We start from the raw sequence: 24,198 nt of genomic DNA on the forward strand, positions 1-24,198 counted from the left end.
AGGGTGGGGTTTTTTTTCATGATGCTGGAATATGAGAGTCTCATTAGATACCAGGCTTTCCTAGCTAGAGCGAGCAGTTCATCCCTCTGACCAGCCTGCAGGTAACAAATTCATTGTCCAGATATTCATATATTTGGGGTTTGCCAACCAATTCATATCTATTTTTTCTTCTTTCTCCCCAAGACTACATTGAAACAAGAGGTTGTTTTTCTTGTTGTTGTTTAATGAAACTAACTATCCCTTAGCAGCCACCTCATTAAATGCTGTATTTTTCATGTCTTATGGATGGAGCTGAGATAGATTGTCTGACTTCCCATGTCCATGGCATATTACAAGATCCTAGGAAGATCATGAAATTGCAGTGTTGGCACTACAATGATATGAGTGAACTTTGAGCCGTTCTGAAGTCCAGTTAGAATTTTTTTTTTCCCCAAAAACACTGATTATTTTTTGTCCCTTATCGTTCTGGTTTTGGCATTTTTCACAAAGCCACCTTTGTTTATTCCTGCTTTATGGCACTTGTTACAGGAATCTGTCTGAACATCTGTCTATCAGCTGTGATATTTAAATTAACTGCATTGTGCCCCTCTTGCTTATTTTTAAGCCAGGATAAAAATAATTGGATGACTTGTTTAATTTAATTTTATTTTTTCAGTGCCTGGTCTGATTTTCAACTTCTTGTTAGCAGTATTGTATCAAAGTCCTGCAGCGAGCTCAGAGATCTGACCCCATAGTCAGTGAGTTCATGCTACTTCTGTTAGCTAGAAATCCACACAATCTGGAGGCAGCTATCTTTTGGTGGCCCCAAAAGTCACACCTTATTCAAAAAGGATGTGCCACTTGTGAATACCTACCTATAACTTTTCAACTTGGGCAATAAAGAAAAAGATAGAAAATGGCTATGGTAGCACAAGGAAACCTGTACACATGATTTTTTTTTCTTCTGGTTTGTATTCAGCTGTGTAGGGAAACAGATGTTACAAGCTTTGCAATTTATACAGCAACTTTTGGCTAAAAACTTGAATGCGTCTTATAAATTTTAATGACTTGAACTCTACAACAGCCTTGTGAGGGACTGAAGTTCTGCTATGCCCATTTTACAAATAAGAAAACTCAGGAACTGATAAATGTAATAACTTGCAAAAGATTATACCAAGTATCATGGACAGACATGGAAAGAAAACTAGAAACTCTATGCCCACTTATCACTTCACCTTCCCAAGGTCCAAAAATGTATGGAAAACTGTAGAGCAAAACACTTTGCTGTCATTGTTAGCTCTGGAAGGCTTTGTATGCTGTTCTGATGAGATCTGGCATGAGTCTGAAGATGGAGATCACCCTGTCCTCTTCCCACCCATCCTCTTATCTCTGTCGGCCCCTTCATATAACCCCAAAAGTACTGTAGTTTGAAAAGGAGAGTATTGTATGTTGAAAATACATTGTTTACTTTGGGGATGGGCACCTTGGAGGATTCAGAGGGGGCTGATAAGCCCTGTAGGTAGCATTGGGAATCTGCTGTTAAGGAAGCTTTTGGTTGTCCCCCTCACCTGGAGTCGGTGCAGTGATACCAACCCCAATTACGGATTTATTGGTCCAGCTTGTGAGATGGTTTTATGGCGATGTGATTTTCCTTGTGTGACCAGGCTGTAAGAGGATGAACAGGGTTTTCCATGAAGGTGTCTTGACCTGCCCCCAGACAGGCATCTTGATTTCTTCTCCTAATGGCCCAATCAGCCCATAAAATCCACAATCCTCCCCCCCCCCCCGCGTCTGCCCAAATCCTCCCAGCTAGCAGCTCTAGCCTATACATACCATTAAAAGCCTACGATACCAACTGTGTTAAAAATCCTCTGGGCTTTAAAACAAACCTTTTGCTGTTGTTGTTGTTGTGCTGACAATCTTATTAGGCAAATGTAAGGAAATAAATAAAATGTTTGCATCTTTTATTTTTCCAGAGGTCTCTGTAATCCTCTTTTACTTCAGTTGTTTAAAAAAAAAAATCCTGTCTTTCTTTTAAAATGAAATTAAGACCCATTCTTACTGAAATGAGATGCATAAATCAGTCTGCCAGGACAAGTTGTTCAGATCTGAGCATCACAGAAAATAATAATAATAATCTGGTATATAGAAATTAGTGTGAGCACACATTTTCTACTGTAAGGGGCAAAAAGTGATCTATAACAAGAAAAAATACTCTGCTGAGATCCTTTTTAATAAAGAAAAGCAGCAAGCCGCTGGAGAGGTGTTAAAGTCAAAGCACATCTTAGTCACAGAGTTTATAGCTAAATTTCAACAAAAGAGATGTTAAGGTACGCTTTGGTGTTCCTGTAAGTAAAATCTGCTGCACCGCACATACTTCATAACCATTTAGAGCTTTGCTGACAAATAGATTAATATTAATATTTCAAATTAATGTATAAGTAAGAATGCTTGATTTTCTTCAATGATAAATAATCCAACAGTTCTGTAGATGACGAATGTCCCTGCTCGTAGAAGCTTGTTGGCTGACACTCTGAGGAAAAATGCATAATGCAGATGCTGCCCCTGAAATCTGGGGCTAAATTCAGTACAGGCTTTAGGAGCCTGCAGTGAGAAGTGCCTGCATCCAAAATTGCAATCCAACTGCCCTCACTTCTCTCTCCTTCAGTTATTGCCTGCCGTTACACACATCTCTATGTGATTATGAAGGTCTTGTAGCACTTGGGGTTGGTTTCTTCAGCGGTCACCTGCAGATCTAGCCTGGTGAGGGCAGCCAGGTGCCTGGCTCCAGCCAGCGCTCAGGGACCTGGGCTTTGCCCCAGGACACACTGTGCTTTGGGAAAGCTTGTCTGCAGCAGCCAAGAGCACAGCATCCACTCTGAATCTGTGCATTTATAAGAAAATATCAACTTTTATAACTCCACCAGTTGCAATTATTTATGTCATCCACACCAGGTCTCTCTGCAAGTAAGCCTGGCTGGCCTGCTTGCCCCATGATGGTCATGCAATGTTTCTGCAAGGAGGAGGTGATGAGCTCCAGTGCTCAGGCGTGGCCACTTCTGTGTGTGAAAGCTTGCAGATGTACTAAGGCACAGGCTGGCTACCAGCTGGGCCCAAGCTCTCCACACTCCACCCTTACACTGTTTTGCAATGCATGAGCCTTAGCATGAGACAAAAAGTCAATTCTAGGTCTGAGCATGGGCTGAGAGCATCATTTAGAGGCACGGAGTATGGCACCGAGGTGATCCTTTGCTTCTCTGCTCCAAGTGCCTCAATATGCAGGGAGAAGGAGCGGGCTGGAGGCTGCAGACTCTGCCTTCACCTCTGCTGCCTCCCATGTTCCATACCATGTTAATCTCAGGTGTGCGAGTTCCTGGAAGTCGTGACCCCCCTCCCTCCAAGAAGCATCACGTCTGCTTCCAGCAACCTTCTCTCTCTCTCCTGCAAAAAGGCAGAGCTCGAATATCTAAGAAGCCCTCCCCCATCCAAACACCATAAGGGAATGGGAAGGAAGGAGTGCCCCCCAGCTCTGAGCACGCAGGAGGGGAGGCGCAGCATCGCTCTTCACACCTGCAATTAGCAGTGACCTGCTGATGCAGGGGAGTGACGGCAGCTGATGTACTGACGCTGTCGGTCCAGGCACATTTCCTTAGCATGCAGCTGAGGGACACGGTCGCTCAGACTATTTTCTCCATTTGGAGAGTTCAGTCTCGAAAATTATGATTTGTAATTGTAGCCCTAAACCATGCACTGTAACTGTGAAATAGTACAGTCACCTGCTTTCTTCTCCCATAAAAAGGTCTTTAGATTTATTCCTTTTCTCAGTCACTGGAAAGCAATTTATAGCATTCTTGTTCTCTAGCTCTTGATTACAATGAGGTCCAGCTCTCTGGCCAAACGTAGAGTTCATTTTGTTTAACATCCTTTTTGTTAAATGTGTTAACAAATTGCAATCAAAACCGTATTTTGTTAATACACTTTTAAGAAATTCTCTTCCCCTTCTTACCACATGTTATCAGTGACACTTACACAACCAGGACTAAAACCAAAGTTTTGGATCTCTTCATTTAGTGTTGTAATAGAGTGTAAAGCAACAGAGCCTTAGTCTCAGATCCATGGTCTTCTCCTTAAACTCAGTTCTACACAGCAACAGAGAGCAAAATTTGGGGCTCTGTGGGAAACCCACAGAAAGGAAGCAGCTTAAAAATAAATAATGATCTCGATGATGCCTTTTAAAATCCAAAGTGGTATGGAGGGGTTGTTTCAAAGATGTAAGTGGTGAGACAGAATGGGGACTGCAAAGAGAAATTAAAAACTGGTCTGATCTTAGGGTAAAAGAGACAGATCTTGTTCCTAAGCATCTCCCCTCTACTGCTCCATCAGCAGAAGGAACCTGGACTACAGAGTAAACACTTTGGCAGAACCAAAGTGCTGCCAAGGAAACTGGATAATATGCTGCATTTTAGCCCAACTGTGCATTTATTGCAGGCAACCAAGTGCAACAGGGAAATTTCTTGTAAAATAGCCCAATTTTAACTAGGAGTTCTATTGAAAAAAGTGCCAGATCAAATGGCTGGGATAAGAAGTAATTTTCAACCTTATTCCATCTCTCATTTCCATGTGGATGAATGCTCAAACTTGTGAAGAGTGTGCAGGACCCATGTGGGTTGTCGCACATGGATAAGACAGGAGAGCTTTCGTCGTCTTTCTGAGACATTTCCCCTTTAGAGGGACCACTCACCTAGCATCACCCTAATTAAAAGTGAAAGGGGGCTCTCTAAAAAGAAGCTTGATGTTCTTCTTTTAATGCACTTGTGTTGTATTCCTATCCTGAAGGAGTGGCCTTTCTGTAGAAGCTGGGAGGAATCAATACACAGCCACTCCTCTGCCTCTTTGATGCAGGAGTGTGCTTGGGGACCTGCCTACGCAAGCCCTGCAGTTGCCTAAAAACTGCAGAGTGTCACGAAGCAATTGGAGTGGGCCAAGATCCATCCCTCATCCATGTATGAGATAAACTGATGTAGAAAGATATCATTTTTCTTTGTCATACGTATCATAGTCATGTTTCCAAACCCTGCAATTTCAAAATTGTTTAATTTTCATATAATGTTAATCATAGTTATTACACTACTCTATGTTATGTCTAGGGGGAAAAATGAGTGGGAAATTTGTTCTGCATGAAACTACCAGACTGAAGTATAGAGCAGACACATGACTACATTAATTTACCCAGTGACTGCATCTTAAATTTCATATCTGTTCTATCATACTCTTAATTAAGCCCTAAGTAATTTAAAGCTTTGAGGTGGACTACTGTTTTATTTCTAGCTATGGTGCATGGAAGTGTGATTCATACGTGTGAATAAAAATACATGAGGACAGACCTTCCCCAGTGTAAACTGTTACAGCTCCAGCAACTTGTCTTTCGGAGCGAAGACCGGAGAAGTGGCATAGAGATTTTTGTCATGATTTTAGGGTGAGTTGTGTTACTCATACATGGCAAAGCTACAGGACGGTGCAGAAGGGGCTTCAGGGCTAAACCTCAGGCCTTTGTGTTGGTCCCATTTCATATCTGTTTCTATCTAAAGGCAGATGAATGATGAGGTGAATGTGGAGAAATTCTCACAATAGAGAAAGTAAATACATCCTGCTGAAGAAACAAGGTGAGGAGGTCTACTGAAGAAACTAGCACCTCCCTTTAGCAAATCTCACACTTCACATAAAAGCAGTCCATGCTCAGATGTGCGGTCAGCAGGGAGCTCTCTGCCAGGGCAGCTTCAGCGCATTAATCATCTACCTTTGATAACCAGATGCAAAGTCCAGCTCTCATGGGCACCATGTAATGTTATGGCACTGAGTCCATAAACCAATAAATGTGGTTTGCTGATCCAGACAACATTGAACAACTCAATTTTGAAACAAACAGACCTGTTTCTGCGTGAAACTCCTTCTGTGGCACCGGGTATAAACACAGTTACCAAAGATTTGAAATCAACTTCCAGCTGAAAACTTGCCACGATATGCCTGTGTTTCATATCTAAACCTTTCCCTGCACTCCTTGCTGGCAATGGTATGCTTTGCCTCTTGCTAGACGCCTGTTGAGCATAGCCTTTTATCAGCGTGGCTGGGGCACAGTTTGGGCTACATGTGGGAATATGATTCTTCATGAGATCAGTGCTGGTGAAAAATGATATCTAAATATTTCCAAAACCTGCTCTTTCTTTTTAGAAGTAGTAAGTATTTCTTAGTAAGTAAGAAGCAAGGTATCAAAGATACCTCAGTTACAGCTGTACTATGCCCTGCCCTTCCTGGTTTTAGGAGGCAAAATGCTACCGGTGTTTATCTTTCTGATTGGCAAGAAATTTATAATCAAAATCTAAAAGTTAATTTAAACTTTGGTGTCACTTCCAGAATATGTTTTTCTGTTGGTGTCTTCTACATACATCTGTCCTGATACCGCTCCTCTCCTCACCTTCACGTAATCTCGCTTTCATTCCTTGGGTTTATTCTTCTTTTTCCACGTCATTCAGTTGAAGTGGGAGCAGAAGACACCATTCTGACAGCAAAAAACTAAAGCTATATTGTAACCATCAAAGTATGATGATTATATAAATTAATAAGCGGCTAAAAAATTTAATAAAATTTTTGAGATTTCTCTTTAATATGGGAAATGTTTGCAGCATTTTTGACAAATTTAAATACTCAGCAGAAACTGATTATTGGAAGAAAGAAAAATAATTTTGTTTGGCATTTTTTTAAACTGGATTTATTGTTTTTCTTATATCTATCCTTCAATGTTTATTTCTCTCTCTGAGTAAGCGACAAACAGTAGGGGAAAATGGAGGAAGCAGGATAAAAAAGGAGGAAATAGGACTAAGCAGGAATGAGAGGACTTCTACCACTAAAAATTCAGAAGCAAATTTCTGAGACTCTTTGCATTAAGAAAATGAAAGAAATAAAACATTTCTATAAGAGCCTGCAGAACAAAAATCAGTTCAATTTTGTTGTTTTTCCTCATTTTCAGGTTGGCTCTACTACAAAGAAAATGAGAAAACTGTCTTTATTATCATTAATCTGGTTCCATTCAGCCATGCTATTTATCTACAGCAGAGCCAGTAATGCAAAGGGAACACACAATGCCTTTATATTATTATCTCCTCTAAATATGCAAAAGTTTATGAATAAACTATTTATCAGCTTTCTTTGTGACCAGTTCTGAATTTTCTTTAAATTTGCATTATTATTACTTACGGAGCACCTTCCACTTTGACTCCAGCATATTTTCTTCTGCTTCCATATGATCAAAGTGCCTTATGCAGATGGACCTTCTTCTACTCTGCTAAAATCTGTCAGAGTTTGCCAGCGATCCCACGGAAGAAGGATGGAGTAGAAAAGTATGTGAGACTAATGTTATACTACAGATTGGCACAAATAAGTGGAAATTAACTGATATAGAACAGTACCGTAGCCTCAATTAGTTTAAATTAAGAAATTTCTCAATTTAAAAAATTCTTATTTTAAGACACATTATTAAAATTCTCTCTGTGTGTGGAGAATGTCTGTACTATGTCTCATTTCAGACATTTTTCCTTCCATTCATCTTGTCTACTACCATGTAAATATGTATTCAAAGTTATTCTTCCTCTCTGACTAGCTTTTGCTGCTATTTCTCACATTCTGCGTGTTTTGTCACTCTTGATTTTTGTTCTCTCCTTCCTCAATCAGGTGTTTGAACAAGAGACAACAGTGTTCAAGTTTTCTCTGGGGATGTAAAACAGAACAAGATAACATCTAAAGTTGGGTCATGTCGTGATACGTATTTACTGAGACAAAAACATCTCTATCTTTGAAAGAGTGTATGTTTATGGATATATTTTTAAACTAATGACTCACTGGATATGTTGCAGTTTTTAATGGTGCATGAGTAATGCCTGGGAGTCCGTATTTAAATGTGAGGGAAATCTTGACATTTTTAAAGGGAATTCTCTGGTGTTGTTTCTATGGTAACTTTTCTAAAGAGATGATATTTGTTTCAGTTGATTTTTAATTGTAATCAACAGTAGAGTAATGAATATATTGAACATAGAAGAAAATAAATTATATTTGTTATGAGCCCTTTCAGAACAGCAGGAGACCAAGGGACCTGTTGCACCTCACTTAAGCCCTTAACTAGGGGCCTAAAGGACTTTCTGTGGTTCATGGACTTGACTTGGGTTTTTGGAAGCAAGAAAGAAAGGTGAAAGGCACAAGCATGTATCAGGGAACACAGATAGTGGGGTTACAGCAAAGTAGTCCCCAGTAGTGCCAGGTCAAATGTTTGGCTTAGTGAAACAGAAGACAGGATAATCAATCCCAAGGCTTAACTTAGGTAAAAGAAACAAACTATTAAAAATAATGAGTTAGACATAATGACGTAGGAAAATGTAGACCTTAAAGAATGCCTTCACACGTCCTTTTCTCAACAGCATCTTCTCCATTTGCTTGAAGAGCTGAACAGCAGCATGTTTCTATTAATCATAGATATAACTCAACTTTCAGTACATATACGTTTTAAACAATGCAATACTTTAAGGCATAGTTTCCTTTTTCCTGTGAAGTCAGCCCCTAGTGTGCTTTTGTCCTACAAGCAAGGCTAGGTAGTAGGAAAAGGTGTAAGCTTTGAGCGTGGTACTCATTTCCTGGCCTCTGAGATGCTGGGGGCAGAGTTACACTTTCATGCACAAAGCGATTGATGCAAGCGCCAAACCTGCAGCTCTTCCCTGGGTGTGCTTGAAGTCCATCCTGAGATCTCCAAGGTGCCTTCAGGAGCTCTGAGGACAGGATCAGAGGGAGGCTGGAAGGACTTCCAGAGGAAGTTTTTCCGTAAGTACTGTTTCTCACTTATTTCCTTGAATTCACAAGGAAATGTAACGCATAAAACTTAGGAGCAGTTATGTTGGAGAGTATCATCTAATTCATTGTGGAAAACTAAATTCTATACATAGTTTGGGACGGTGAACCCCTAAATTCTCCTGAGCTCTGCGTTTGAAAGGGCTGTATCATTAGCATTACTGACAATTTAAAATTTGATATTGAATTAAGAGAAATCTTTGAGATTTATTGAAAAACTTTTTGAGCAAAGTTATACACAGAGTGAGTGATTAAAAGGAGGGAAGAGGCAAGAAGGTCTATTCTTTCAAAAGCCTGAGAAAATCACAAAAAAAGTGATAAACAGAAGATCTTTTCAGAAGCTCTGACTTTCCCTCTGCAATTAGCTTTGCATGAGAGACTTGTCAGTGCGCGTCTTATCAAGCTCTGGCATGACCCCTTCATTCTTTGCCCTTCCAAAACTCTGACAAAGTTATGGGAATCCAGTGATAGGCATGTGGACGTGGCTCTTGGTGCCGCTTCTAGGGCCACTGTTCAAGGGTGAGAGCTTCTGTTCGTATAAATCAGCACTGTTGTTCTTCTTCTTCCATTTAAAAAAATGAGACTTCAGTGACAATTGCTTCAAACACCGAGCGTCTGAGTACAAGTAAAAGCTTACGGACCATACCTATATTTAGTGTAAATTGACATACCTGTGTCAGTAAAGCAGTGACTCTAAAGTCTTACTGGTTTAAATGGAATTTTAAATCTATATTTAGAAAAACTTTGTTTTGAAATTAATTAAAAAAATCTAATAAGTGTCTATACGCATGCTTCATTACATGCAAAATGCAAAACATAGGATAAGTACTTTTTCAACAATCTTTCTGATTTCATATGTAATCTGAAGGCATAAATTTAAAGCACGTATTTTTAAAGTGACTGTGTGATTTATTCATTTTAGCATGCTGTCACACGCAATAATTTATCTAGGTTTTATAGCTTGTGGTTGCATAAACCAATGTAGTCACCTTCCTGTTTCTGTAGCCAGAAAAGGCAAAATTTTTCAATGTTCTTGAATGCTTGTATGACTCAGAGAAGAAAAGGGACTTTCTGAAAGTTACCTAGTCTGTATCTTCCTTCCTATAAGTGTCTTCTTTCATTTTTGGTAAGCGTTCATACTTTCAGGAATCTAGTTATATTAAACATGCCACGCACAAAGTGCCTACTTGCTTTACTGACCAAGGGCCTGCTTCCAACCAAAGGGGCATTTTGTCGTTTCTTCAGCAGGAGGAGAAAAAGAAGAGGGGAACCCTGGCAAACTGCTTTCTAACATAAAGAACTGGGGTGGGAGTAGGGGTGGTGTCTTTATTAGATATAGTGAAAGTATAAGAAGGATTTTACTGTGTGTCTGGCATCTTTGCCAAATTATCAGTTAAAGCCTAGCTCCAGGACCAATATTACCGGTGGTATTGCTAATGCTGTTCAGACTTCCACCGTTTCTATGTGTCACAGCATAAAAGCAAGACCCTTATCAGGGACCCTGAAGCAATGGTAGCACCAACTAGAAATCTTAAATAAGGTGGAGTACTACTGGTGCATGAACTTTAGGTGGTCTGACAGTGCTCTGTAATTCTGACATTTGTTAAAACTTCATATACCGATTTAAAAGCCATCTTAATACGTTTTCATAAAAGGCATTGCTGTGTTTTCCACAAAGATGGTCTTTCTCTGCAGTCAGAAATGGAAGGTCGGTGTAAAAAGAAACTCAACGGGACTGTACGAAGCACATAAGAACTTTGTAAACCATCTGCTTTAGAACTATTTATAAAAGCATTTTGTTATTTTAATTTTATAATGCAAACAATTTAAAACTAATAAAAATGTTCTAACATCAGATTCAGGTAGGTTGGAAGTGAATTTCGATCAATACAGTGAAGGACAATTTTCTAACGCAATCTATGTTTGTCCTGAGGCTACCAGTATTAGAAGATAAGATAGAAAGAGCAATATTTGTGTCAAAGGCAGAAAAAACACATCTTGATTTCAGTTCTTATATGGATTTGCAGCACTGGCTACTATTCTGACAATACTTTTTCACATGTAAACTGCACTAGTTTGTTTTCATCTCAGGAAAGAAGAAATAAATACCCTTTTCATGACAATATTAAAATAGCACTTTAACAAAACTCATCTGCTGATGTTACAGTAGAGAAAACTGATGCCTAACAGTTCTCTGAATTCTTGGCACGTACAGTACTGATGCGTAAAATAAGTTCAGCATTTTAATGATAGCCACGTTTTGCTATAACAAGATCACAGTGTAAAATCATGCATTTCTCATAATGTTTTACCATTAAACAGGTTTTGAGTTGGCATTTTTATAGAAGCTTCTTAATCAGGCTTTCATAATAACAGTATTTAGTCTCATGTTAAAACTTAAATGATATTTTTATCTATATTCTGTGAATATAAACCTAATCACAATGCAATTAAGGTTTCAATATTGCAAGTATTTTTTGTGAAATACTGATTTACATAAAGCCTGACCCTGAAAACATTTCCTATTGTGTTCCGGCTGCTATTCTGATTAGTTCTGTTGATTTATAATGAATTTCTCAGGTTGAGGTGGTCAGGATTGGGCCCTAAATGACAAAGAGAATCAAACTATTCTGAAATGTGTAAAGGACATGTTTCAAAACACCTGCTGTAACTCCCAAGGTATTTAGAAATTTTTTCTTCAATATTTAGTTTTCCTTCAGCTGACGCTGCTGCTCAAATATTTGAAGGATAGAATTATTACTGAATTAGGTAGAATTGCACTTTTTTTGGACATAACTACTAACAAGACTGCCTCTGTCTTGTCCTGTGGTTTATCTCAAGAAAGAGGTTCACCTGCAAATCTAGAACATGCCAGCTTTAATTAAATTGAATATTAAAACCACAATTCATCCAGTTGTCTTGTAATATTTTGTCTGTGGATCAGTAAGCACCGCAGGCAAGTGGATCTGAGAGATCTAATAGTTTTTTTCTAATTTACCTGGAAAAATGTAATAAAAGAAAATCTTCATTTGTTTAAAAATATCTATAAAGGCATCCAGTTTTATATCACTGATTACCTTTATAAGCAATACGTTATCAGAATGCCACTTTTACAGGGCTGTATCAGCCTCCTAGAAGGCTGAGCTGACCTTTTCAGACAGCTGGACCTCATCTCACTAATGGGAACCCCCAAACATTTCTGCATCTCTTTCCTATTTAAAAATAAACAGTCAAAAGGGCCAATGTGAACAGAGAACTAATCAATAGAAAAATTTGCATTCAAGTTTGTTTGATTTGATGAAGCATAGAACTATTTTATTTATTGAAACTGTATTAATGTAATTAAAATAAATGGAAAATGCACTCTTTACTTAATTAATATTTTAAGCTGTCTCTGAAGAATAGTATGCAGCTTGAATTTAGTTATCATTTTTAAAATGCAAGACAGATTAATTAGATTCAAATCTTAGCCAGAATGAAATCATTTTCTTAATAAAGCTAAGAGCTCTAGAATTTACTTGGAAGTAGAAAGTGTCTGGTGTTGATCTTCTCAGATGAGCATAAGACAAGACATAAAACTCAGTGAAGTCTAGTGCTGAAAATACTGCTAAATCCATTTTCAAATTATGATCCTAGGTGTTGGTTTTATTTATAAGAAAGGTGTGGTGGTTTCAAGACATGGGGGCTCTGTCTCTTTCTTAATACATGTATTCCTAAAGTTAAGGTAATTTGAAAAAATGTGGAAAGGAGGTTAAGATTTGGAAAAGACTTGTTGTTCATAGGAGTGAAGGAAATTCAACTTTGATCTTAAGATCCTCGTGGACAGAAAATCTGTGGAAAATCCTCTGCAACGTACTTGGATTTGTATGCAAGGAGCAAGGCTCCAAAGGATGTTAGGTAACACTTTTAAACAAAACAACAAATGAGCTTAAATGGTGTTTTAGCTTTATCATACATCTTTTAACAGGATGAAAATCTGTTTCATGCTATACATTGTGCATGCATTTGCAGAAAGAAGTGACTAAACTTAAAATTGCAGTCAGATCTGTAGTCAGAAATCATGTCAAAAAGGTCAGTGTGGTTTTCAGCACCCGGTTGTGAAGAACAGATTTTAGGGAGTCCTGACAAACATTGCTGGTTCTCAGACAAGAGTTTTGTTCTGTGCAAACTGGAAATATGTTTCAGCATCATTCTCATTGCAACTGCAAGCTTCAGAATATTTTGAGTTTAGGTGTAGTTCAACTACAGCTCTTGAATATGGATGAATGTTAATGCGAATCTTCAAAATAGTGGGACTTTAGATGCGGTAGAACTAGAGAAGCTCTCTCAAAGTCATTTTCACTTTCGATTTCAAATGTTTTCCAAGAAAAAGACATGAAACTTTCTAGAAATTCTATAATTAAATGCTGCTGATGTCAGGGGTTTTTTGTTTTCCTATTTACAAATGCATTAAGTCATATGAGAAAATGTATTTAGATCACCTAAATGTAAGTTATTCAATTGAAAATGAGGTTTTATCAAGTACCAGTAAGTCGATTCACAAATAAGGGCTGTGACTAACAGTACTATGAAAACTTTAAAACCAGTTTTTAAGTTTTAAATTAGTAAACTATTGAAAATTATTTCTTCTATCTGGCAACACATCCTACATTTTTAACGAAGAGCACATTAAATCATCTATGTTTAAATAATTTCTTCCCTGTGACATAACCCTCAAAGATATTTGCCATCCCTTCAAAGGTTGTATTTAGTACGTGATAAAAGTAATGAAAAGTATATAAAAGTGAAAAGTATTTTAAATTTCACTACAAATTTCTCAACATTTCACTGTTAAAAAAATTTGTATTTTAAATCATTTTTTGCTGTCTCTTGATGCTTTTGGCCAGCCATTTTAATGTTCAACCACTTCAGCATTTGACAGTTCTGAAAGGATGCAATATTTGCCCAGGAAATCATAATTAATATGTTTGTAAATAAGAAATATAAACTACAGCGCTAATGGAAGTATTTATCAGTTTCAGACAGTTCATTAGAAGGATCAATATGCAAACACACGTGTCCTTTTAATGAAATCCCTTGGCGGGTTCATTTATCTTTCAACTTAAGTAATACAGGTTAGTGAGCAAATTATGTATGCTATGGCTCTCACCGGGGCAGGGTAATATTGGACGAAGAAGAGTGCTATCAGGCTGACAGACTGACAAAGTAATAAGGTGATACCATGCACTAAAACTGTAGCCGATTAAATGTTTGGAGAAGCCAAGTTTGTGTTAATCTGTGGGAACGTGAAGGATTTTCCGTGAGCAGAAGCCAGGTGGGAGCATGAGGAGTACCTCCTCTCCCTGGAAACCTTATTGTCAAGAATGGTGCTGATGTAAACAGCATCTTCCTCAGTCTGAAATGGGAAGGGTCGGTGTGGGTGGGTGCGTGGTTATCGGGGGGGGGAGCCTATGGCACAACTACTCTGCCCTTTCTGAATATGGCAGAACGACCCAGCACAGCGGATGGTGATGACACTTTTGGCGCTGTCCTATAGGTTTAAGTGAAGTGCCGCTCGGGGGGGGGGGGGGGGGCGGTGCTTTGGGGATACAGGCTGCCCTCGCCCCTCCTTGGCTTCCCGGACAGGCCCGTGTGCTTATCAAGGCGCCTGGCGGGGAGGCGGGGAGGGGCGGGAGGGGGGGGGGAGAAAAAAAAGAGGGGGAAAAAAGGAAAAGCTACGTGGGGTTGCTGCAGTGTCACCGGGAAAGCCGCGGGGAGCCCGAGCCGGGAAGGCAAGGGCCGCCGGGGCCGGGCGGGCTGCAGCGGGCCATGTCCCCGACGGCTGCCGGTGCGGCGGGGGTGTGGGGAAGGGGGCGGCCCGGCCCGCCCCGTCCATCCCATCCCACCCCCGCACGCCGCCCCCTCCGCACCGTCCCGCCGCCGCCGGGGCCGACCCGCGGCTGGAGGGGGGGGGGGGGGGGCGGGGGGGCGGCTCCCCCTCTCTGATTTGCGGCTCTCTCGGCTCAGGAGAGTTTTGCCCGGGGGGGGCGCGCAGGGGCTGCCGCCGCCCGAGCCGGGGGAGGCTGGGGCACAGCGGCGGCAGCAGGGGGGGCGGGCCGGCTGGGGGCGGAGGGGAAGGGGAAGGCGAAGAGGAAAGGGAAGGGAAAAGGAAAGGTGGGGTGCCCCCCCCCCCCCCCCCCCCCGCGGACAGAGGAGGGCCGGCTCTGCCTGCTATCCCCAGCCGCAATGGCAACAGGAAACAATGGGGAGAGGGAGCAGGAGGGCGCTTCATCGGGGAGGGGGGATGTCTGAAGGGGCCTCCCAAGGACCTGTCATCTGCACCCGGCAGCCCCCGCCTCGCTCCCCGCTCGCTCTTGTCCCGGTCCCGCAGCCGGGGCACTCCGCGGGCAGATGCTTCGGGGGTCCCCCCGCAGCGTGTTTGTCGGCGGCGTGCCGTAATTTGGGGGAGACGGGGGAAACTGTGGGGTCCGTTTCGTTGTAAGGGTCAGTGCTGCCCCGGGCACCTGCGCGGAAAAGCGGCTTTAACTCGGAGTTAGGGCTGTGCAGCGCCGGGCACAGCACGGCCCCGCTCGCCGGCACCGCACCCGCTCTCAGCAGTCCCTGCCGTGATTTATTTAACCGGGCCCCGCCACTGTCCCACGGTTGATCGCAGCACACTGCTTCTTCCTAATTTCGTGTGTTATTTGGAGAACCAGGACGGGAGGGGGAAAAGTTTGGACCTCTTTGCTTGGCACTGTGTGATGGGGTATTTTTTACGGAGGAAAGTCTTTTCAGGAAGAAACGTTGCGGGCTTCTTTGCTGTATTGTCATGCAAATGATCTTTAGGTTCTTCTCGCTGTCCTTGTTTGATTTTATTTTTGGCTTTCCATCATTGTTCTACCCTCCGCTTCCATCTTGCAAGAGTGGCACCAAAAAAAAAAAAAAAGAAAAGAAAAAAAAAGACGGGGGGGACGCGTAAAAAAAAAAAAAATAAACAACAAAAAAACCCCAACCGAAAAAGCCCCACACATCCACAACAGAAACCCCAAACAGCTTTTCCAAATGAGTGACACAGCCCGTGTCCATTCATCGCCTCACTCCGGCGAAGGGTTTCTGAACAGCCCAGACCTCCTTAGCCAATTGCTGCCAGCAACATGTGGAGGGGAGGCATCGCTATAGCAACCGGTGGATGGGCCATGTGCGGCAGCCGGCAGGGGCTGCGAGCGGCCCGATATAAAGAGGGCAGCGCCGGGGCGCGCCGGCATCCTCCACCCGCGCCCGCGCCCCGCGGGGACCGCCGGGCCGCCCGGGGACGCCGGCTCCCCCCGCCCCGCCGCGCCGCGCCGGGAGGCGGCAGCGGGCTGCGAGGAGCGGTTGTGCCTGCCGCCGCCTTTGTCTCCGCTGAGGAGGGGAGTGGGGAAGGGGGGGGAGAGGGGGAAGTTTTGGCACCGGAGGAGGATTGCTAGAGCCCGCCGAGGTGCGCTGAGCCCTCCCAGGGAGGAGCCCGTCCCGGCACGCCGGCTGCGGCGCCATGGCAGCAGGTAAATGTGGCGGAGGAACGGGGAAGGGGGGGGGGGGGAGCGCCGTGTTTCGAGGCGGCCCGGCCAGGGCTCGCGTGGGAGCCGTGTGCGCGGCGTGGGGCGGAGGAGCGGGGTGCGGGGGCGGGCGGGATGGCGGGCAGCCGCTGCCGCCGCCAGCTTCGTCGGGCCAGGTCTCCGCGAAGGAGCTTGGGCGGCAGGAGGGGCGGAGGGAGAGCCACTTCGCCTTCTCCCGGCCCCGCGGCCGCGGCTCCGAAAGCCCTGGGCGCCCCCGGCCGAGCGGTGCCCCGGGGATGCCCCTGGGCTCGGGGCCGTCGAACAAGAGAGGGGCGGAAGGGGGCAGCGGGCCCGGCGGGGCGCGGACGTGTCCTTCCCGCTCCCCTCGGCCCGCTCGCGGCTCGGTGCCCCGAGGACGGGGCCCCCCGCGGCGGGTGTGCGGAGGCGGCCGCCGGAGCCCCGTCCCCGGCCGGGGGCGGACTGGGAGCCGCGGGGCCCGGCCCGGCTCCCTGCGAGACGGGGCGTCTGCTCCGCTGACGGGGCCTCCCGCTCTGCCAGCGGGTTACCGAGAGACGGCTCGCTTGTTGGCACTCGGTTTTAAGGGCGTTTTATCTCATCTCTAAATTACGTGCCTTCAGCATCAGCATTAGATCAGCGCTGGCACTACGGCTTGTGTTTCTCTTGCTTGCTGAAGATATTTGATTAAGCTTGGCTATCGCTGACCGTCCTCTTGGCTCGGGCTCTGACACTTAGTGACTTGGACCTGCTGAGTCCCTCTATTTATCTGTTTCACTCTGGCTTACAAAGCCTGGGCTGAGGAGGAAACCTGCTTCCTGGTGCTCCCATTCTGCTGCTTTCCCCTAGTTGCTCCTGAGTCCTTAGAGATGGGAATCGAAGTTTCTTCACCGTGGTGCCTCCACACTCTCCTCTTCTTGCTGCCACCCCAGAGGCGTGCTGCGCGGCTTCGGGCAGGATGGGCCGTGCTTCTCCGTCTCCGGCTCACCTACCTCCTCCACAGGCATGGATGTGGCTGTCCGGTTTCCTGAGTCGTGCGTTATCCCTACAGTGTCTCAGTCATGCTGTAGGCTTTTGTACCGTACTCTTTAACTAAATGCCGACTTAAAAACATCCAGATCCTCAGGAAAATTTTGAAGCTTTTTAAATTTCCTCTTTCGCAACCTTATTCCTTCCACGCCACAAACTTCTTTGGGGTTCTTGGACATTTTGGCATTTCAGCATCGCCTTGTAGTGGGATTCAGGATAATAGCTATAATTTCTTGTAACTCTAACCAGAAACTTCACTTCTGTTTGCCTTTAGGAAGCCAGAAGAAAGTATCTACCATTGATCAAGGGATCTTTGAACTCGCTGAATTCTTGATTGTATTCAGTCATTGTTCGTGGTATTAATCCTACTAAAAGGTATAGAGACGCTCCAGAGTGCTTTGTGGTGTTGAAGGTTGCGGAAAGATCATTGTACCCCTACAGATGAATAGATCTGTGGCTCTTGCAATGACCTTTCTCAGTGATTTGAATAAGCTGCAGTTCCCAGAAATCCATCTGCCTTTTGTGTTTGTTGATTTGTCTAATCTTTCCAACCCCTAAAAGAAGCAAAAAGTACCTTCCCATCCGATTTCATCCTCCCAAGTAAAAGCGTTAAATTGACCTCATTTCAGGTGATGAACTGACATCTGCTGAAAGTGATCCTGGCATCAGGCGAGCTTTCGGGGGGGTGTGGTGAAGAGGGAGGCAGAGGCCAGCGGCCCCAGAAACCTCTTACTAACTCTAAAGATAGTACCTTAAAACACCAACAAGTAGCCCGGACCATACAGCTGAGGAGTGCAGTGCTGAACGCAAGAAGCGTTATATGCACTGAAGGTGAACATCCCCAGGCCCTGCTGCCCCAGTCTAACCTGGCTGGGAGTGCAAAGCAGGGGAGGAGAAGCAGGAACCAAAACCGAGGGAGATGCTGCTTTCCCTTCTGTTTGCTTTCTTATTTTACTAAAGGGAAAAAAACCCCAACTTATCTGTAGGTTTTCTGGGGACAGATTAGGGTAGCCAGGCTCCTCCTGATGTAAAGTGTTTCTCTGGTTTTCTGGTAACCTATCAAAACTTAACCAGCATAGTGTATCCCAACCTATGTGTCAGATAACCTTACAGAGGGGAAATTACTAGAAGTGAATTTAAGTTTAGATTTATTTAAGCGAGCAGACGTACACAGATGTGTATACATATATGAACACATATTATATATATATGAATACATATTTTTTATATATATCTTCATACACACCCACACACATCCCTTTCTTCATGCTTTCTGTATTAAGGAAATAATACACATATCCTTTATGGTTTGTTTTAATGACAGTGGCTGCAACTATTAGCAAAGGATCCTCTTAAAGAAAGCCCTGATGAACTAAAACTTATTTTAGTGAAGTTTATTTTTAAGAATAATTATTTTCTTGTAGAATTCTTTTCTTCTGCCTAGGCACTTTTTTCCCTCCTTGAATGGCAGATTTGCAAGTACAATTTCATCTGCACAGAGGAACAATAGCTTTCAGTTGCACAAAGGATTTCTCCCACCCTGAATCCAAACCACAATGCCTCTTGCTCTGATAATAGCTTCTGAAAAGATTTTGTAATGCACAGAATTAATACATGATTATTTCCGCCTCACTTCGCTCATTTATTAGATTCTATAGTGAATGCCAAATTAAAAATAGCACCTCTTGAGTTTTTTAACATTCTAATATTTTGAAGCAAATCATATTCTGAAGTTCGTCTTTTTGCCCATGTTTACTAAGAAATCTGCATTTTTTTTATTGCTCAGAAATGAAGCTGTCTAATATAAATGTAAAAATCAAGGCATGCAAAAATTGCAAAAAATTATAATGTCAAGTTGTTTTAAAATGAATCGTAGTGGTTTTTCCTTTGCAAACTGGAAGAGGGGTCAGGTGCAGTAACTGGCAAACTGGGTTTTAAATCAGGAATATCTTTTCAAATTTATGAAGCAAAACAAAACCTCAACTTCAGTTAAAGTTTTGCTTCAGCAAGGACCAGAATCAGGCCCTGTCCTAGAGGAAATAATGAAGTGTAATTGTGCTGAGGCATCTGGAAGGTGAGCTTTCACATCACTGCATGGGAGCTCCTCTCTGCTCTTACAAAGACTTTCTCCCACACTTCCAACATAGGTGTGAGAACTTATTTACATGAAAGCGTACGTTAAATATTTACTGACATTTGCCTGGAATTCGTTTGAAATGTCGGCTGTTCTGCTGCATCATGGGATGATACCGCAGAACGGGACGCTGCTCTTTGATTAGAACAGTGATTTGTGACTCCAGTGTTATGGCTGCTCTAGTTACTGACTCACGTTTGGGTGTATATAAAATGTGTTCTATCGAGGGACCGGGAAAGCCTGCATAAGATCAGATCCTAAGCATTTTTCTTCCCTCTTAAAGAAAACCAACGACCACAAACCCTCACAGAAGTGGTGTACTTCAAGCAAACACTGTTGAGTGTAAGTGGTAGGTGTAATGTTGTTCTGAGGCAGGGTAAATCTTTGCCTTCTAGCATTTAAGCTCAGGCCGGGCCGTTTCAAAGCAAGGAAAGACTGGCTGAACATCTCCAAAGCCTCCGTATTTAGAGTCACTTCCTAAGCCATCCATTTAGGAATTAGTTGTTTTTCCTTCACTGGGATTTTCCAAGGAGAAAATCATTCAGGGGAATGTCAATATATTCTGCTATATAAAGTTTAAAAAATGCATAGTTACATGTAGCTGAGTTTAATATTTAATTATGTGTAATTTATGTGGTCTATTTATTTGTTAAGCCTTGGGGGGGGGAAGGTGATTTGTTTTTCTTGTTATGCAACAGCTATTGTTCCACTGCCACCCCAGGCACACGCACCATGGCAGCCCCAACCAGCACAGGGAGAGGTGTTCTGCTTTAAAAGACATCCGACTGTAAATGTCAAATTCATAAATATTTAAACATTTTTCTTTCAATTTCAAGTCAAGTCTGACAGGATGCCTCTAATTAACCCTGGGATCCATTTCAGGCTGGGGCCTTATTGCAGGGAAGAATCAGGGGTTTAGGTGAGGTGGGGAAATCTGTGCTCCTGGCTGGAGCGGGGGGGGAGAGGGAGGGAGCTGGTAACTAACTCATCGGATTAATTTTTATCCGTTTCGTAATTTGATGTTTGGTCAGACATCAAGCAGGACGAAAGGGCAGCGGGTTTATCCAACTGAGTTGGGGGCAGTGGGGACTGTTTCCTGATGGGGCATGCCTGGGGGGGGCCGGGCCCCGCTGCCCTCTGCGGCGCCGGCTGGCCCCAGCCCGGGCCCCGGGAGAGCCGCCGGTGCGGGACCCGGAGCTGGAGCCGGAGCCGGGCGGTGGGGCTTCGCCGCCGGCTTTACCCGGCGGTTTATGTGGGGTCGCGCAGCCGGCAGCAGTCACCGATGTCAGGGTGTTTCCCGGGGGCGGCGTGGGGGCTGGCCGAGGTGGCCCTAAGCACCAACACCCCCCCCCGGAGGCAGGGAGGGAAGAGGGGAACCCTCCGGGCCCCGACGGCAGCGGCTCCGGAGGTGCTCCCCGTGAAGCGGCAGGGAGGAAGGAGCTGGGAGAAGGGCCGGCGGCCCCACGGCAGAGCCCCTCTCCCTTCCCCGCCAGCCGCTCCGACGTGGGGGAGCACCGCCGGGCGGCCGCGCAGGCGGAGAGCGGCGGGCAGCGGCCGTGCCCCTTCGCCCCTTCTTCGCCCCTTCTTCGCCCCTTCTTCGCCCCTTCCCTCCCGCTGCGGGGCCGGCATCCCCTTCCAGGGCGCGGAGGGTCGGGGCAGGCTCTGGCTCCGGTCCCCCCAGACGTGTAGGGTTTTTGCAAGCCCTCACCTGCCTGGAGCCCATCACTAGGGACGCGGCATCCCCACGGAAGATGCTTACCGAGGTGTAAACAACGCTAAACACCCCACGGAAGGTTTCAAACTCTTCCCCGTGTTTCACGTTCCCGGGTGCAGCCGTGCGCTGTGGACGTGCCGGGTGCCTCGGCGAGCACTTCTTTTGTTAAGAGCAGCCCCGGCTCTGCGGGGAAAACTGCCTGGCAAAGTTGGAAGCAACATCTAAAATCGCTATAACTACAGGGGGAGAAAGGCAGGCACGCTCTTTCCCTCCCCCGTGTTTACTCGGGGCATTTGGCAGCGCTTTGCTCCCATCATTTTCATTGTTTCTCCCGCATAGCCCTTTCCCCGGGTGCTTGTGCGGCTCTTTCACACGGCAACCGGAGAAGGAAAATCGTTTAAAACCGTGGTTGCGAAAGCAAAGAAGAGATTCAGGAGCGGTGCCCGAAACTGCCCGCCAGCTTCTTCCTCCCGGCGGCGGCGGCGGTGCCCCTGCGCGCTCCCGGGACCCGAGGCGGGGGCGGCGGCCCGAGCCGCCCGGGGAGCGGGGCCGGCCCGCGTGGCGTCCCGGAGGGGTGGGAGTGGGGGGCGCGGCTTGTCCCTGCTTCGCCGATGGGAGACCGAACACCGCGGAGAGGCGGATTAACGTCCCGGGGCGCAGCGCTCGGGGAGGGGGCGCCGGCACTTTTGCGGGAGCTGCCTATTTAGATGCAGATCGCGACCTCTGGCCCCGAGGGGACGGCGGCCTTTCACGGAGATGCTAATGGCAGAGCGCAGCAGCCCTTACCCCCCCCAGGCCCCCAGGGCCGAAGCGGCGGGAACTGCGAGCAGGCGGCGGCTGCCGTCGGTGCTGCCCCTCCCGGGTCTCCTTTGCGAGCCCCCCCTTCCCCCGCCCGGTGCGGAGGGCGGGCAGCGGTGCGGACCGAGGGGGCGCTCCCCCCGGTGCCACCGGGGCAGGTGCCCGGCTGGGGCCGCGGGCAAGGCGGCCCCGGAGCCCCCCAGGGCCGGGGCGGGGGGGGGGGGGGGGGGGGGGGCAGCCCCCTCCTCCTGGTGGCTGTTGGGATTTGGAGGAGGGGCCGGCTGCGGTTGAGGGGAGGGGAGGCAGGGAGGCGGCGGGTCCGGCGGGCGCGGCGGCGGCGGCGGCGGCGGGCGGCACATGCCCGGCCTCGGCGAGCCCTGCGCCCGCCCCCCCGCCGCCCGGGGTTTACAAACCCGGCAATCCTCCTCCGCTCGGCGCATCCAGGCAAGAAAATCCGGGAGTCTTATTGAACCTGCATTTCCATTAACTCAGCCTCGGCCCCGGCTAATCCGCAGCACTGAAGGCAAGGAGGCTAATTAATGACAAGCTTTTACAGTCAAGACCAGCGATAATTGCTTTGGTGGCCTTTATGATTACAAGATAAAAATGGACCGGGCCTGACATAAGAGCCACTGTGTACACTGCAAGACAGGAGGAAATTAAGAGCTGGCTAGCTGAATACGGAGCAGAAAATTACTAATAGAGGAGAGATAATGAATAGGCCGGCTAGGCATTCATGGGGAAAAATCCATTTTGTTACCACGCGAAATTAGGTGGTGGAAAGGAGTTTGCTAATTGTTCTCATCTTGTAGCAACCAGGACTGAGGCAGGGGCGTGCTTTTCAATTCATTTCCCTGGTAATTGTGAAAGGGGGAATGCAGGCCAAATGAGTCTTGCTGCAATTTGCGCGCCTGGTCTTTTCATTTTCATGTTGCGTTTTTAATTGTTGCTAATATAGCTTATAATGAAGCTAATGAGGGGAAATTATTGTACAACTTTTTAGCACATGGAGACAAGTGAAATGCACTAGAAGGATTCTCTCCTATTGCTGCAAAAATAATAGTAATCTGGAGGAGTTTGGAACTATCGGGCTTTTTTTATCCTTTTCCTTCTACAACAGACAAAAGGAAGGACCGCCACCTACTTTTTTTTTCTCTGTCGTTCCGTGTTTTATTTTTCACACCAAGAAACAAAAAAATCGGATTTTCCCTTGCTGCCCCCCTCGCAGCCCCTGGCCCTGGATGCGGTCCTGCGGGGCGGCGGAGGGGGCGCGGAGCCGCGGGGCGCGCCGCGGTGCTTGCGCGCAGCCAGCGCGCCCGCCTCCGCCTTTCGGTAGTTAAATGTGAGCCGCCGGGAGGGGAGGGGATGGAGGGGGGCATGTCAGCAGTGCTGTCCCTGCCCGCCCGTTTGCCTCCATCCGTGGCTGGAAGTTAGCGCTGCCGGCTGTTTTCCCCCGACGGGGTCCCCCTCCGCGCAGCTCCGCGCAGCTCCGCGACCGCGCAACTCAGGCGCTGCCTCTCTCTCCTCCCCTGCAGAAAAGCAACGTCCCGCCGCTCCCGCGGCGCGGGGAAGAGGCAGAGTCCGCCAAATTCCTCCTCCTCACCCTCCTCTCCCTCGCCTGCATCGCCGGGGTCCTGGCGGCGTCGGGGGTCGCCTACTGCCTCCGCCACCGCGCCCACCACCGGCTGAAGGAGAAGCTCTCGGCCCTGGGGGCCGACGCCGGCTCCGACGCCCCCGCTGCTTATCAGGTAAGGACCGAGCTTTCCTCCTCCGGCCCCGCTCCCCCGGGGTGCTCGGCAGACCCCGGGGGGACCCTTCACGTACTGGGAGCCGAGGGGATGGGTTTGTTACCGATGCTGCCCCCCCGCTCCGTTCATATTCCCGCGGATTCACTGTAGCAGCTTTTTACTGCTGGGTATTAATCTTGGCTATTCTGGTACTCGCTGTAAATTCGTGCCTAATTAGAAACATTAAAAAAAAAAAAAAAAAGAAAAAAGAATCCGTTGCCATTGAAATTCTCTGAAAAATAACATTAATATCCATAATCTGTCACCCCTGCCACTATTAATAACGAAAAATCTTTAACATTTATGAGGAATGGATTGCACGGTTATCTGAAGATGTCT

At 45.9% G+C, this 24,198-nt stretch overlaps 1 protein-coding gene across 2 annotated transcripts in view; it reads left to right on the plus strand.

The window, feature by feature from the left end:
* PTPRN2 (protein tyrosine phosphatase receptor type N2) overlaps positions 1-24,198 on the plus strand; it is a 690,377-nt gene that overhangs the window by 557,212 nt on the left and 108,967 nt on the right. The window contains exon 13 of one of the 2 annotated variants that reach the window (XM_076331912.1): positions 23,608-23,820. The exons of the other annotated variant lie outside the window; for it this stretch is intronic. Within the exon in view, the coding sequence (XP_076188027.1) occupies positions 23,608-23,820 (213 nt within the window). The remainder of the gene's footprint in view (positions 1-23,607; positions 23,821-24,198) is intronic. 2 annotated transcript variants of the gene reach the window in all.

This window comes from Aptenodytes patagonicus, chromosome 2 (genome assembly GCF_965638725.1).
Source record: "Aptenodytes patagonicus chromosome 2, bAptPat1.pri.cur, whole genome shotgun sequence".
Taxonomy (NCBI): domain Eukaryota; kingdom Metazoa; phylum Chordata; class Aves; order Sphenisciformes; family Spheniscidae; genus Aptenodytes; species Aptenodytes patagonicus.